At 50.1% G+C, this 16511-nt stretch overlaps 2 protein-coding genes across 2 annotated transcripts in view; one reads left to right on the top strand and one right to left on the bottom strand.

Moving 5' to 3' along the window:
- Window positions 1-7214, top strand: part of PAFAH1B1 (platelet activating factor acetylhydrolase 1b regulatory subunit 1) — a 78382-nt gene extending 71168 nt beyond the window's left edge. The window contains exons 10-11 of the mRNA XM_040641162.1: window positions 2285-2441; window positions 3286-7214. Of these exons, the coding sequence (XP_040497096.1) occupies window positions 2285-2441; window positions 3286-3359 (231 nt within the window). The 3' untranslated portion in view covers window positions 3360-7214. The remainder of the gene's footprint in view (window positions 1-2284; window positions 2442-3285) is intronic.
- Window positions 7215-14940: 7726 nt separating this feature from the next.
- The window catches only part of CLUH (clustered mitochondria homolog), a 19827-nt gene continuing 18256 nt past the window's right edge, over window positions 14941-16511 (bottom strand). The window contains exons 20-23 of the mRNA XM_040641164.1: window positions 16416-16475; window positions 15535-15615; window positions 15329-15454; window positions 14941-15250 (exon numbers count right to left, since the gene is read on the bottom strand). Coding sequence (XP_040497098.1) covers window positions 15125-15250; window positions 15329-15454; window positions 15535-15615; window positions 16416-16475 — 393 coding nt within the window. The 3' untranslated portion in view covers window positions 14941-15124. The remainder of the gene's footprint in view (window positions 15251-15328; window positions 15455-15534; window positions 15616-16415; window positions 16476-16511) is intronic.

Raw genomic sequence — 16511 nt, forward strand, 5'->3', positions numbered from 1 at the left:
TAAGGAAGTTCTGTGGCATTAATTCAGTAACAGTTTTTGTAATTTGGCATCCATGTTTGTTTCAGAGATTTCTTTAGGTGCTAACCACACCTTGAAGTGATTGTCTCTCTGTAGGATGTGGTAGACACTTTGGAAGTATCATCAAGAATTGATTAGAGGGGCACTTGGGTGGCTCAGTCTGGTGTCTGACTCTTGAGCTCAGCTCAGGTCTTGATCTCAGGGTCGTGAGTTCAAGCCCTGCATTGGGCTCCATGCTACGCATGGAACCTACTTTAATTTTCTAACCAATTTTTTTTTTGTTTTAAACTCTCCTCTTAGTAGTATTCTGAGCTCAGATATGCTGTATCGCTGTTTAAAAAGATGATCTACATTTAAAATCAGAAATTGTGTATGGGGCACCTGGCTGGCTCAGTCCCTGGAGTGTGGGGTCTCTTGATCTCAGGGTTGTGAGTTCAGGCCCCACGTTGGATGTAGAAATTGCTTGAAAATAAAATCTTTTAAAAAAAAGAAAGAAAAAGCATGTGCTCTGCTCTCCTGTAATAACACAGGTCACCTTAATTTCCCCAGAGGTTTCTGGCTCCTATTTTTTCAGCTGAAGGAGGGTACTTTTTACTGCTTTATTCTGGTGTAGCCACGGAAATGTGATTTAAATTTTGTTGAGGCTTCTACATCTAGTGATTGGTGACTTTTGTAGGTCACTATAATAGAACAAGGTGGGGGGGGGTTATTCTTTTTTTTAAGATTTTATTTATTTGAGAGAGCATACACACGAGCCAGGGGTGGGAGGGCAGAAGGGAGAGGGAGAAGGAGACTCCCCACCGAGCAGAGAGCCCTGATGGAGGGCTCTATCCCAGGACCCTGAGATAATGACCTGAGCCGAAAGCAGATGCTTAACCAACTAAGCCACCCAGGCGCCCCTAGAACAAGATATTTTACGTAAGGGTCAAGGCAAAGGATATGTAGCCTTGGGCATCTCTCTCTCTTTTTTTTAATTAACTCCCCCTTTTTGGTTCTTTTACAAAAGCAGTATGGTTATTTACATTGTAGAAAAATTAGAAATATACAGAAAAGCTAAAAGAAGAAAATAAAAATCACCCATATATCCAAGTATATTTTCTAGTCTAGGGCTGTCCAGTAGAACTTTCTGTGATGATGTTCTGTATCTATACCATCCAGTGTTGTGGCTATAGGCCACATGCGGCTATGGAACTCTTGAAATGTGGCTAGTGAGACAGGACTGAGTTGCTGATAGTATTAATGTTAGTTTACTTTTTTTTTTTAAGATTTTATTTATTTATTTGATAGAGCACAAGTAGGCAGAGCTGCAGGCAGAAGGAGAGGGAGAAGCAGGCTCCCTGATAAGCAGGGAGCCCCATGTGGGGCTGGATCCCAGGACCCTGGGATCATGACCTGAGCCGAAGGCAGCCGCTTAACCGACTGAGTCATCCAGGCGCCCCAGTGTTAGTTAGTTTACATTTAAAAAGCTACATGTGGACTGTGCAGTTAAAGCCATTTTCTTTAATTTCTGTGTAGATGAGTATAGTTTTATACATACATATATAACGGGGATTTATATATATATAAACGATAATCCTATTGTACATATTGCTTTGCAGCAAACCTTTAATTTAGCAGGTGTGTGATGCTTGTGCTGTTAGAGCTTTTATTACTGATGACATGCAGTGTTTGGATGAACATCTTTGTTAAATAAATCTCTGGGCTATTCTTAATTAATCTCTTAGGGTAAATAGCAAGAACTGGCACTGCTGGGACAGGGTATGTAGATGGATGAATGGATGGTTAAATATGCAGTAAATACCTGTGTATCCTTCACCTAAAGTCACCAGTTGCCAACATTTTCCTTTCTGTGTGTGTGTGTGTGTGTGTGTGTGTGTACATTTTGCTGAACAACCTGAGAGTTACTTGTAGGTACCAGGACAAGTGTATCTCCTAAAAATAAATGTATTCTGTATAACCACAATAAAGTGATCATACTCAAGAAACTTAACATTGGGGGTGCCTGGCTGGCTCAGTCGGTAGAGCATGTAACTCTTGATCTCAAGGTCATGAGTTCAAGCCCCACATTGGGTATAGAGATTACTTTAAAAAATTGATTTAAAAAAATTGACATTAATACTACATATTTACAGTTTTTCCAATTATCCCAATGGCTCTTTTTTGGCATTGACATTTTATTGCACTTCAAGTAATGACTTACTATTTTTCTAGATGCTGTTTAAACAGTTCATCCCTTTATTAAGTCAAATACCTTTTTGTTTTTAAGGTGGGTCATGATAACTGGGTACGTGGAGTTCTGTTCCATTCTGGGGGGAAGTTTATTTTGAGTTGTGCTGATGACAAGACCCTGCGTGTGTGGGATTACAAGAACAAGCGATGCATGAAGACCCTCAATGCGCATGAACACTTCGTTACCTCCTTGGGTACGTAAAGGATTGAGGTTTCTAAGCAATTAGATTTTGGAGTGCCAGACATAAACAGGTTTATGTAATCGTGTGGAATTTTCCAGGTAAGAGATGACTATGTGCTTTCAGGACAGACTAGAGAAGACAGTTTAAAAACTTTGTGGATTCCTACCATTTGTTTTAAATTCTCCTTTCCTTAACTTTCTCTCTCCATCATCAGCCTTATAATAAAAAAATTACTTTCTCCATGCACAACATTGGTTTGGAAACTAGGATTGTGAAGAGGATACTTACTAACCACTCTGATGGGTAATTTTTCTCCCCTACTAGTTTGTAAGTTTCTCAAAGTAAATTTTACTCGGCCTTTTTTCCTCTGGCAGGTATATACTACCATGTACTGGGAACTCACAGAATCGTATTTAAGTGTAATAAATATCCTCAGTATTATCTGGACTTAAATCTAGAATTCAAAATAGTGAATACCGTAAAATACAATACACCTAGGGTTTGATGGATCTAATGATAAAACCCACCTCATAGGGTTGTTAAAGAATTAAACATGAATATAAAGCATTAGTACTAAGCCCGGAACATAGTAAGTTAAGTAAGTAGATATTGTTGTTGTTATTGGTAGATTGGAGTGTTTGTTCGGCTTTAGTTGGGATGGGGGTTAATGGGGAAGGATTTTTATTGAAGTGTTAACATAGGACTTAATCATTACATCTCAGCTTCCCTAAACCAGGGGTGGGGCTGTGGGTGTATATAGAAAGAAAGGAGTATTCCTGGCGCTTGGACTTGCTTATTTTGTGGCTTGTTAAACATTTTATCTGGATTTAAAATAAGCCTTTTCTTTTTCTTTCAGATTTCCATAAGACGGCACCATATGTGGTTACTGGCAGTGTAGACCAAACAGTAAAGGTGTGGGAGTGCCGTTGATGGAGTCGCATTTGGCCCTTCCTCCCATTTTTCCTCTGGATGCACTCTGATGATACCATGGTTACCCCATTGAGCTCTGTTTAAATAAATATTGTCCTTTCATGTAAATTATTCTGGATGTAGATTGAGCTTATTAAATGTTACACACAAAGTATTCATGCATGGTGAATCCAAATTGTATACTGTAAATTTACATACGTTGTCTAGAAGTACCATAGGGTTTAAAAACCTGGGCTGGCATTGGTCACACCAGGCCTAAGAAGGCAGAATTGAATAAATTGAACTAGGGCACTAAACTAAATAGTTGACAGTGTCAATTTTATGTTGGATTATTAATTCCTGTTTTTCTTTCTGCTATCTGTTGGTGCCTGATTTGATGGCCTCATTTGGGGAAAAGTGGTGATTATTAGGGCTTTTTCTGAAATGTGTATCTATGTAACATCACTTAAGTGTGCTTAATAAATCTTCTTTAAGGATGTTAGATGATAAGGCTACAATTCAAAATCTTCTGAACCATCTATGTAATTAATGGGGATTACACATTGGAATTTTTGTCATGACACATTTGCCAAATCAATAGGATACATTTGTTTTGGCAGCCTATCAAGCAGAGGCTAGTGGTATATTTATGTAAGAAAATGACTGTAAATCTCAAGAAAAATCTCAGCAGCTAATAGCAAATCATTTATTTCATTTGGGTCTTAATGCTTTGTAAACAGGTTAACAAAACACTGTAATACTCTAAGCTTCTATTTTTCACACTAGACACACTTCTAGTTGTATCCTCCATACTATTAGACTGTATAGTGATGTGACTTCCAGGTAGAATTTAATCTTCCCATTGAGTGTGTCATGGTACAAATCACTATTTGTTTTGATGTTTTTTAGGGATGTGCAATGTGCATTACATAATGACAAATATTGAAAAGGTTATGTTCACCCATTTTAAAGAAGTGGGAGAAATACAGCAGTTTGTTTTTCAACATGAATCTGATACCAATTTGAACTGTATGTAACTTACAAGTTAAAAAAAAGACAGGGTTTAATGGAGCATGCATAAAAATGTACTGTGTTTTCACCTTTTGTTTATATATAAATGTTCATATGGGCCTATCTTAAGTGGGTAAGTCTTAGATGAATATCACACACGTACAACCTCCGTGTCTTTGGGTCCTGGGGTTTTGAAGAAGTGCTAAAACATGCAAGTAGAATAAATTTTGCTGTGGAATACCATGCTTTAGAACAAGCCCTTTTTGATCCTAATGCTTCTGAAAACTAGGTCTGACTCTGTGGGAATTTTTCCCAGTTCAAAGGAAAATCACACACACACCCCACAGTTTGGCTGTTCAGCGTTTTACACATCCTGCTATCATGTATATTGTGATCCAGAGTTACTACAAGTAGGTTCAAGAGAATTTTTATCTATGACTTTGGAAACAATATTTCATTGCAGATTATTAAATAAATAATTCTGTTGCTTAGCTAACCAACAGCTTTTTTTAAAGGTCATTTGAAAAGTTAACAGAACAAAGAAATAACAAAGACAGTTTAACAAAGAAACTTAACTCTGAATTGCATTTTATTCATTTGCATAATATGTGATTTTTTAAATGTCCCTCTTAGTATTTAATGGAAATTTGCTTCGTGAAAAAGACAAAGGGTTAGACTTAGTGTCCTCTAGGTACACACACAGACTAGGCCTTACGTTTACTAGAAGCAGCGTTATGTCTAACTTGTGTCTTTTTGTTTGTTTGCTTTGTTTTTCATAATTTCTGAGCGACGTCTCTGGAAGGAAAAGTGTTTTGAGAACTAATGGCTATTTTTGAAGACAAAAATTACAACTTAAGCTAATTCCTTAAATACAGTAGATTAACTTTCAGGACAATATTGCCTCACAGCCCTGCTCACATTCAGAAGTCTTTTTTTGTTTCCCTTTAGCTGTTCTGACTGGAGTTTTCTACAAAAGCTATGGAAGATATCTTTGTTCTCGTTTGCTGCTATTTCCTGTTCTATTTTAAGAAATATAAATACATAGAAATGGTGCATCTTAACATTTGTTTGTACATGTATAAATGTCTTGTATTTTAATTCATTTTTAGCATGTAGCAACACGAATTGTTTAAGGGTAAGCCACAACATCTAGAAATCACTCATAGATATGAACAATAAAGGAAAAAAATGGTACCGATTTAGGAGGAAACAAAGCTGCTGTCCGCTGGGTTTTCCCCCCTGCAGCATACAGTGACTCTCCGTTGACAAAGGAGGAGAAACAATGTTCCTCTGTAAACAGAGTTATCCTTACTTGGGAGATTGCCACAGCCTGCTGCGTAGTTGAGCTGCCAGACATCCTCCATTTAAGAAGCAGCAAACACTGAATCTCAGGGATGGTCCTCAACCGGATCCAGATGTAACGAGCCCTGTTTGAGTAAAGAAGGGGGTGGGGGAGAGCGGTCCATCCACAGTCCGGAGTCGGAGGTGCGCGGTTTCCTGCACTGTTGTTTGACACTGCCCTGTTGATGCCCTTTCTTCCTGTTGCCTCCGTTTTCTCTGTCTGCTGTCTAACCCTGTGCCTTGCCTGGGATAAGTACAATGATGAGGTTACTGGTTTGGATTGTAAGTGGAGGAATTTATGAATTGGTTTAGAGGTTCACTGCTGCTTTGTCATTTTCTCAATCAGATTGGCCACTTATTTAAGAAATAAAGAGCTGGTAGAATTGCATCCTCAGATGATTATTTGACTTTGTGTGTGTGAAAACAGACATTCCGGTGCCACCCTTATCAATGTGCCCAAGAAGTCCTGGCTGCACTCTTGGAAGTGCAAAGCCACAGACACTGTGGTGTAGACATTGCTTGGAGAATAGTTGCTTTTCGACATGGCATCTTGCACTTTAGGAGACTAAGACCGTCCTGTTTTGTCTGTGTGTGGTGTGACCAGTGGTGTGCCCAGAGCACTGCTCTAAAACTCACTAGTGTTAGCAAGTCGTCCAGGCCGCGGAGCGCTCGCTGTCGTCTCGGGAAGCTTTGGCTCCAGCTCACCAGGCCGTGTCCTTACTGTCAGTGCCCTGCTCTCCTGTTTGCCTCTTCCTGTTTCTGTGTGAACTTCCAGGTAAAATCACTCATTAAATAGTTTTCTTTTAAATTTATTTAAAGAAAAACTATTTAAAAGTAAAGGATATTTTGTTTTGTTGACAGTGGTGGCTTGATAATCCTTAAGCAACTGAAACTAAGATTGTTGAAGGAAAAGGCACTTAAAACGGTTACTCTTTCTGTCCAGCTGTATATAAATCCAACGTGTTAATTAATCTAGATAATGCAAAGAAGAATCTCCTGGTAGAGAAGCGACATGTACAAAATCGGTGAAAAAGGTTTTGGGTTTTTGTTTTTTGTTTTGTTTTTTTTTCAGTAGGGTGGGGGGAGGGCAAGCTGGATTTACAAGTCACAACTGGACTGAACTGGCCTTTTTATCTTTCCACTATATCATGTAAGTAGCTGCTTTCTTGTCCTGCCTGTCCTTCAGGCATCCCTAACGCTCACTCTGAAGATATAGAAACAAACCCAAAATCCTCGGGTTAGAAGTTGACCCTGACACTGACGTGAAGGCAAGCATTGATTTCATATGAATGTTGCAGAGGTGGTGGTGATTGGAGAAAACAGTTCCCAGATTGTAAGAGTTAACTGAAGATATTGACACAATTTTAAAAAAAATCAGTAAAGGAATGTATATAATATTGCTCTTGTGTTTTACAGTAAGATTTGTTGCTCTCAGACTGTGTAAAACAAAATTTATTCATGTTTTCTGCATATTAAAAAATCCTATTGTACCAATTGGTAAACTATTAAATGCCTATAAAACTAGATGTGATCTTTTTTTTTTTTTTTTTTTTGGTGTCCTTGTGCAGAGATTTAAAGCCTTTTAATTGAGTCCTAATAGGAGATGGGACTGTGTTTAACACCAGCCATAGAGTAAGATGCAAATTGGTAGCAGGGCCTTGGAAGGCTTTTCTTGAGGCCGGTGCCAGTACTGCCTTTGCTGTCCGCTTCCTTCACCTTATTAGGAGGTCAGGAGCTAGGAGCGACGGTGGTGGGTGGGCTTGCCTAGCCCGGACTTCTCTAAGGCACCGCCCTCCTCTCCAGGAACCGTTTCTGACAGTGACTCATCGGCCTGGGCGCTGGAGAGCTGATGCCAGGAATGACCTATTGTAAATACTACCCCATCCCTCTGCCCCCACATACGTACCCCAACAAAGACTTGGCCCTCTTGTGGTGGTCAGGGTCCAGAGAGAAGAATCATGCCCCCTTTGTTCTATTAATGAATGAGCCTCTTGTTCTGTCTGGTGATCTTGGATTCTTGAAGATTATTAATATTGTTTTAAATTTTCTTTGAAATGTTCCAAAGTCGTCTTCACTCTTGCCGCAGAAGCCTCATGGCTTTCCCTCTGCTTTACACGTGTTGGCTGTGTCCTACCTCACACCCCTACTGCTGCCCAGCTAGCGCCTGTAGTGTCCGGGCACCCAGGAAGTCTCCAGCCTTGTTCACGTATAAAGGACACGTTGAATGTGCGGTGGCTCTCTACTTAGAGCCCAGTTGTTTTCCTGCCCCACCCCCCACCATCCCAAAATGGGAATCCTCAGGAGCACCAAAGTAATTTGCTTGAAATTCCAGTCTTCCGAGTTTTGCAGCTTTTCCATTTCTCTGCGGGGCTCCTCTTTTCCTCTAGCTTGAGATGCAGATGATGAGCCTGACCACTTTTCCTAGGGGCAGAGAGTTCTAGCTTTGGTGTCAACGATCCTGAAATGCAGTTAGCTAGTCAAAACTCACTGGTGCATCACTTCAGGCTTCTTCCCAACGTTCGTTGGGTGTGTCCCTGACAGAGGACGAGGGATAGGAAAGTGGAAGACTTGGTGGGGAAATGGTACTGCATCCTAAATGTGGCAGCTCTGTCCCTGTCTGGGTTTTGGCGAAACTTGACTTGCATGCAGACACAATTTTTGAATGCTGAGAGACCTACCAGAATTCTCTAAGAAAGTGATTCTCACGACGTTCCGCTGCAGGCCAGCGGCAGCAGCAGCAGTTGAGAACTCAGTAGAAATGCAAGCTCTTGAGCTCCGGCTCAGACCTGTATCTGAAACATCTGTATGAAAAATCCATTTTAACAGCCACCCAGATGAGTCTGATGTAGGCTCAAGCTTCAAAACCACTGGTCTAATTAATTCAACCGCTCCTCATTGAAGAAGACATTTGGACAGAAGTCAGTGGTCCCTGGGCCCCAGAGCTGGGGTTTGGGCTCAGGTCTCAGTCCTATCACTGTCACTTCGGTATGTGGAGTTTGTTCCTTTGTGAATATTCTGTGTGGTCATCATTCCCACTTGGTCACCAGCCCTCTTAATAAAAGTGGAGGGGCGCTTGACAGGCTCAGACGAGGGTGCGACTCTTGATCTCGGGGTTGTGAGTTCGAGCCCCACGCTGGGTGTAGTTTACTTAATTTTTAAAAATAAAAGTGGAGGGGGAGGGAAAATACCTAACACTTTGAATGCTTATTAGGTGCCAACACCCTTATTCTCCACACACACTTATCCTCACATACACTCCCTGCTGGTGGACATTAGTGCATTTTTATGGACAAGAACACAGGCTCACTTGAGGTGAGATCTTATGCCAAAGGTATGAAGCCAGTCTAGAGGGTGAGCCAGGACTCAAACCCAAATGCACATGCTTTTTCCCGTATCTGGTTCTGCCTATGTTAAGCATCTTGTCAGCTGAGTGTAAGGAGGACCTTCTGACCTCTTTCAGTTTTTTAATCCTTAGCAAAGAATGACCCTGGACCCATCCCTGAGGCCCTCTATCACATCGCACCACATGGCAAACTCCCTGGGAGCTGACCGTTGGGAACAGGGCCGAACCTGGGAATGGGTTGGCAAGGATTTTTATGTTGCCTACACTTGGAATTTGAGAAAGCTCCTAAATCATTCTGAGATGACTTTGTTCTCAGGATAATTGGGTCCTGCATGGTCTGTATCTCCGTGTCTGACTTTCTTTTTATCAGTGGATTTGCCTAGTGGGGCTATTTTAGTTTGCATTTGAGTAGGTGTCCTGATATGCATTCCTTGCTGGATTTTTTTTTTTTTTAAGATTTTATTTATTTGACAGAGAGAGACAGCGAGAGAGGGAACACAAGCAGGGGGAGTGGGAGAGGGAGAAGCAGGCCTCCCGCAGTGCAGAGAGCCCGATGCGGAACTCGATCCTAGGACTCCGGGACCACGACCCGAGCCGAAGGCAGATGCTTAACGACTGAGCCACCCAGGCGCCCCTGATTTTTTTTTTTTTTTTTTTTTTTTTTAAGATTTATTTAAGAGTGAGCATGAGCTGGTGGGAGGGGCAGAGGTGGAGGGAGAAGCAGACTCCCCGAAGAGCAGGGAGTCCAAGGCGGGCCTCGATCCCAAGACCCTGGGATCATGACCTGAGCCAAAGGCAGATGCTTAAAACACTGCGCCACCCAGGTGTCCCTGGATTGGCTAGCTTAGACTCGGGCCACAGCAGGATACCGGGTCCGCTGCCTCACGGTACACAGGTTCCTCAGTGCGGGGTCCAACAGTCCTCTCAGTACCCATTTCACAATGGCAGTTTGAAGGGCAGGAGTGGAGACAGATGGATACAATTTTTTTCCCCCCGGATGATACAATCTTAAAAGCTTAATTTGGCTATACTAGCTCTTCAAAAAGATGTTTAAAAGTAACATGCGTGTTAAAATGAACCACAGGGGCACTTGGGTGGCTCAGTTGGTTACGCGTCTGCCTTCGGTTCAGGTCCTGATTGGGATCGAGCCCCGCATCAGGCTCCTTGCTCAGTGGGGAGCCTGCTTCTCCCTCTCCCTCTCCCCCTGCTTGTGCTCTGACAAATGAATAAATAAAATCTTTAAAAAAGAAAAAAAAGAAAACTTCAAGGTCAAGAACGTCTTCTTTCCAGTCGGCTCAGGAAAAGTAACAATCGGGTTGGAATATTTTTTTCTTTTCAGAGAATTTGTTAAAGACACAAAAAAACCCTCTCCCAGTTCTCAAAAAGGTATTCAGGTATGCATGTTGCTGAGATGGCCAAGGAGCAGCTGCCAGTTATGATACTTCCCCTCTTCTTACAGGCGGGCCCCCCAGGCACCCTCCCACTTCACAGACCCTGCCCCTCACACTCACCTTCCCCCATCTCACTAAATCTCCACAAGAGCCTAGCTCGCCCAAAATTTACCCTAGGATGGCAAACCTGACAGCCCCCATTCCAGCACCTAGTCTTCTGGGGGCTGCAGCCCAGTTCTCCGGACTCAGGGACAAGGCAGATGGCCAGAATTAGATGTTCAGCAACCTATGAGGGCCAGGACCCGGGCCCCACCCTACGGCACCCCTCACCCCAACCAGCCTTTCCTCGAACCTGTGCCACGTGAAGCTCTATCATGAAGGAGCGATTCTCAGCCTCTTCTCCTGCGACCTACAGATGTCACTTAGCTACTGTGTCATTCTCATTGGTCTAGTGACTGGCAGTCAGGTAAACCCTAGCTGGGTGACTATGACTCTACCTACCCTTAAATGACATTTTAAGGATGACCTTCAGTTTGACCTAATGTATGCACGTTCACGTGCTTTAAACTCTTCCACTGGTAATATCTCTGGCAACAACCCTCCCAGTTGAACGAGACTGGTACAGAACACACAGGAGAGGCTGGGGCAGCAGGTTTCAAAAACGCACTTTATTCCAATGTGAAATGAAGACGTGATGGTTTAAAAACAAGAAAAAGTTCTTGATCTAATCAGCGGTGGGGAGGCTTCGCTTGCTAGCTCACACCCACTGCCTTTGAAACAAGGTATCTGGACAGACCATACCCAGAAGCAGCTCCCCGCAAAGCCCCCAGGCAGAGGCCCCAGCCCGGGAACGGCTCCCTCAAGCTCACCAGGGTGGCGGTCTCCCCCTGACCCATCAGGGCTCCAACAGCAGGCCCGGAGAAGCGGCACAGGCGGGCGGGAGAGGGAGCAGCTGGGGCTCACGAGAGCCCCCACCTTCCACAATACCTCCCACCCCACCACGGAGCTACTCTCTGTAGGAGGTGCTTGTGTGACAGGGACCAGGTAGGGAGCTGGACTCCACCAGCAAGTGGCACTCACTCCTGTGTCCATCAATTCCCCATCAGGGTCCACGATTCCGCCCTGGTTCCCCTAGTCCCTCACGCCTGCCCCAGCGCCACTGTGCCTCAGGCAGCTCAGGTTAAAAAGGGGGAGGATACATTCAGACTGTAGCCCCGAGGCTTAGCCCCAGCCGGGATGCAGGGCATGGGGAGGCACTGCCTCCTGCTGAGGCCCAAGGGCAGACGGGCCAGGGCTGGGAACAGGGAGTGTGTCTAGGGAACCACCCCTGCCCACCCTGCTCCCCGACCCCACGCACAGCGAGGCCAGGCCCAGTCACAATCAGTAAAGCCCCTGAGGCTCCTACCTTGCCACGAAGCTAAAGTGCACCCCCACCCGCCAGCCCTGCCATGGAGCTCTGACTTCCCATCCTAGGACACAGGAAAGCCCCCCTCTTTTTGACTTCTGACCTGGACTTTAAGCCAAGTTGGGCCCAGGGGCAGTGGCAGCAAAAGCAGCAGCCATATGTCAAACATACAAATGACCTGAGAAATCTCATCTTCACGTCATCCACTCGAAACCAACGTGGGGCTATGTACAAGTTAGGAAGGACGGACCACGACACTCACGGGCATGGACACACTCGCACACACCTGCTTGAGGATGGGGGGGCCCGAAGGGGCACCTGACCCCCAACTGGAAACTGACGCCCACACACTCCATTCACGTGTCTTCAATTAGGCCTCTGCATCGTATATTCATTGAACCAGTGCAAAAACATCTTTTGAGGGGGGGTGGCAGGCAGGCCAGGGTCCCACGAGGATGTCTGGGGGTGGGGTTGGGGTTGGAAACATGGAAGAAGAGGGGTTTGTTTCCTCTCCCAATCTGTAGGGCATGCCCCCCTTCTCCTGGAGTCTGGATCACTGGGTAACGGGGCAGCTGGCTGACTGTCCATCTGTCTCTCCCTTTCTACCCCTGCAAGCTTGGGGAAGAAGGGTCCTTGGCAGCCTGGGGCTGGGAGGCTGAATCCTCTGGGGCCCCTGCTGGCTCAGGCTCGGTGGCCATGGGTTCCTCAGCCTTCTCCCTGTTTCTGCTGGCCTCCTGGAGCTGCTGCCGCCGCGCCACCTCGGCTTTCAGATTCTCCAAGTCTTTTTGGCTGAGTAAAAGGACAGGGGTGAAGGGCAGGTGTCAGAGCAAGCCTGGGCCCTCTGTCACCTTGCTGACCCTGGTTAAACCTAAACCCGGGGCACAATCAGGATCCGTTGTTTGGCGAGACACATGCAGAATAAGTGCTTCCCTCCCCAAAGCCAGAAGCCTTCAAAGTGCTAAAACAGAACTCTGTGCACTTGGCCCAGCCTGCACCTCCAGCTCGCATCCATGGCCCCACGTGGTCTCTCCCACAGCAGACGACTCCCAGAAAGTGCGAGGGGGGCAGGAGCACGACACACGGCGGGTACGCTGTCGGTGCCCTGAGCCCTGGCTGACCGCACCGTGTCCCCCAGCGGTGGGAGGGAGGCAGGGCCGGGAGAGCCTTCGGGGTCCGGCTGCAGGGCGCACCCCCACACTTTGGCAGCAGGAGACCAGAGGAAGAATAGAGCCGCTCGTTACGCACCGACAGGGAGAGAACGCTGGGTCACAGCAAGTGTGCGGAAAAAGACAGCTCTGCCCACGATCTACAATCGTGTGCAAATAACGAGATGGGGGAAAGAAAACAACGTTTACAGACGTGGGTCTGCTCCACCACACAGAACACCTCCTGAACGACTCCCGGGCATTCTCGGCACTGGCGGTACCACTCAGTTCCGAGCCACGACAGTGAACCACTTATTTTACGAAGCAGAGCACTAACGCCAACCCCCACGCGGGGTGCACGCGGCGCGGGGCCTCACCTGAGAGGAATGAAGAGGATGCCGTTGATGACGTTGAGCTGCTCCAGGACACTGGCCATGCTGGGCGCTGTGAACTGAGGGGCGGCAGGGCGATGAGCCGCGGGCGGCGGCGGGGCGCGGGGTGCGGGCGCCCGCGCGGGGCCTACCTTGAGCGGCGGGATGTTGGCGCTGGAGCCGTTGCGGTAGATCTCGTTCATGGTGCGCTGCAGGGCCACGGCCTGCTGGGTCAGGCACTTGAGGTACTCGGAGCTCTCCCTGGTCTTCTCGTGGTCCTCGCCCAGCTGCGGGGGGGCGGCACAGGCGGGAGGGCGTCAGCGGAGCGCCGGCGGGCCCAGGCCGCCGCCTCAGTCCCGCCGCGGCCCACCTGGGTCTTGTAGACGGTGTAGCCCTCCTTCTCGTGCTGCAGGGCCGACCGGAACTCGGCTTTGCTCTCGTAGACCCGGCTTACGCGCGGTGGCATGCGGGGAGGTGTGCAGGGCACGGGAGGGACAGGCGTGGGGTGGGGGCGGTGGGCTGGGCACGGGAGGGACAGGCGGGCGGGTGGGGTGCGCGGGCACGGGAGGACAGGCGCGGTGGGGGGGGGGGTGGGCGGGGCACGGGGGGACAGGCGGGGCGGGGGGTGGGGGTGCGCGGGCAGGAGGGACAGGGCGTGGGCGGGGGGGGTGCGCGGGCACGGGAGGGACAGGCGTGGGCGGGGGTGGGGGTGCGCGGGCACGGGAGGGACAGGCGTGGGCGGGGGGGGGTGCGCGGGCACGGGAGGGACAGGCGTGGGCGGGGGCGGGGTGCGTGGGGCACGGGAGGGACAGGCGTGGGCGGGGGCGGGGTGCGGGCACGGGAGGGACAGGCGTGGGCGGGGGCGGGGTGCGCGGCACGGAGGGACAGGTGGGCGGGGGCGGTGCGGCACGGGAGGGACAGGCGTGGGCGGGGGGCGGGGGTGCGCGGGGCACGGGAGGGACAGGCGTGGGCGGGGGGCGGGGGTGCGCGGGCACGGGAGGGACAGGCGTGGGCGGGGGTGGCGCGGGCACGGGAGGGACAGGCGTGGGCGGGGGCGGGGTGCGCGGCACCGGAGGGACAGGCGTGGGGGGGCGGGGTGCGCTGGCACGGGAGGGACAGGCGTGGGCGGGGCGGGGTGCTGGGCACGGGAGGGACAGGCGTGGCGGGCGGTGCGGGGGCGGAGGGATGGGCGTGGGCGGGGGGGGGTGGGGCACGGGAGGGACAGGCGTGGGCGGGCGGGGGGTGCGCGGGCACGTGGAGGGACAGGCGTGGGCGGGGGTGCGTTGGGCACGGGAGGGACAGGGCGTGGGCGGGGTCGCTGGGCACGGAGGGACAGGCGTGGGCGGGCGGGGTGCGCGGGGCACGGGAGGGACAGGCGTGGGCGGGGGGCGGGGGTGCGCGGGCACGGGGGGTGGGGGGCTGGGTGGTGCGCTGGCACGGGAGGGACAGGCGTGGGCGGGTGGGGGTGCGCGGGCACGGGAGGGAAGGGGGGGGGGGGGCGGGGCGGGGGTGGGGGTGCGCGGGGCACGGGAGGGACAGGCGTGGGCGGGGGGTGGGGGTGCGCGGGGCACGGGAGGGACAGGCGTGGGCGGGGGGCGGGGGTGCGCGGACTCCCCAGGATTCCGCTCTGGAATCCACCCGAGGCGGACAAACAAGCCCAGGACTCAGAAGAGACGAAGTTGAGAGAAACTTCCTCAGGAGTCAGATGGAAGGCAGAACGCCGGATCCCACGCCCACCCCTCAACCGAGTGCCTCCCGGGGCCCTAACCGAGCACGGCCTCACCTGAGGGCCACCTTGAGGGATTTGGGCCCGTGGTACTTGGTGCTGACGGCCAGCGCGTTCTCCAGGAAGCGCAGGGATAGGTCGTACTCCATCACTCCGTGCAGCACCAGCCCGATGTTGTTCTGCGGACAGCGGGAGGGCCCGGGTCAGTGCTGCTGCCCCAGGCCCGAGGCTCGCCCCGCCGCACCCCCGGCACTCACGTCCAGCAGCGCCATCTCGGGGTGGTCTTCCCCGAACACGAGCAGGGTGAGGTAGCGGGCGCGGTACAGCAGGCTCAGGGCCGTGGACAGCTGGCTGCTGGCGAAGCAGTACAGGGCCAGGTGCATCTGCGGGGGCAGCCGTGTCAGCCCGGGGGCCGCGGGCCCTGCCCCTCCCCGCGCGGGCCCCGCCCCCACCAGCTGCTCACATATTCCTGGATGGTGTTGGGGTGCTCGATGCCCATCACTCGCTCGCTCATCAGCACTGCCTTCTGCTGGTTACTCAGGGCCTGGGAGAGGTGGGGCATCGTCATCCCCGGGTGGGCAGCTCCCCACGCTGAGTCTGCCTGGCCCCCAAGCAGCCCCCGAGCAGCTCAGCCTCCTCAGCAGAGAAGTGTTCAAAACTCGGTTCTGAGCACGGAAGGCCATGCCCCACTCTGAGGCCTTTTCAAATAGCTTGTCTGGAGCCTTTTGCCCCTAACAAAATCTGTGCAAACATCTATACGAATCTAAAATTAGGCTAAAAATAAAGCAATAATAAGAAAAAAAGGCACACACAAACAAAAAAAAGGCTCTACGGTTGAGGCACGGAGGCCTCCAGCGCACCCTGCCCCCACGAAGCAGCCTCTTGATGCCCCAAGCCAACACGGCAGGCAAGCCCCAGCAGGCAAGGATTGCTTAGAGACGTTCTGAGCAGCTTCACGCAGCTCTCACAAGGCCCCCGGTGCTGGGACTCTGAGAATCCATCCTTCCCACTCTCCCCTCGAAGGGAGGCCCTGTCATCACTCCCACTCTGTCCAAAAGCATGGCGGCTCTCCCAACAACAGAACTACAGAGCTGCAGAGCAGGGGAAGAAAGCCCAGGCAGAACAAGCAACTCCCTGGGATCTCTCCGGTCTCTGCCTGCTCCTCCCAGGGGGCCCCCGAGGAGAGCAGCGCCCTCGGCCCCACGACGGGGCTCGGTTCCCCAGGCCTGAACCTCCGCTGCCTGCGGCATGGGGTGGGAACACAGCCCCGGCTCCCTTGCTAGCCATCCCCCAGTGCCAGCCAAGGCCTCCGCTGACACAGCCCAGAGGGTGCTCCAGGCCCACCTCGGCATAGTCGCCCATAATGTAGTGGAGACGAGCAAGGAGGCGCAAGCAGGCGCAGATCTCCACGTGCATGGCTCCGTACACGTTGTTAAACAG

This window comes from Ursus maritimus, unplaced genomic scaffold (assembly GCF_017311325.1).
Source record: "Ursus maritimus isolate PB19 unplaced genomic scaffold, ASM1731132v1 scaffold_24, whole genome shotgun sequence".
NCBI lineage: Eukaryota > Metazoa > Chordata > Mammalia > Carnivora > Ursidae > Ursus > Ursus maritimus.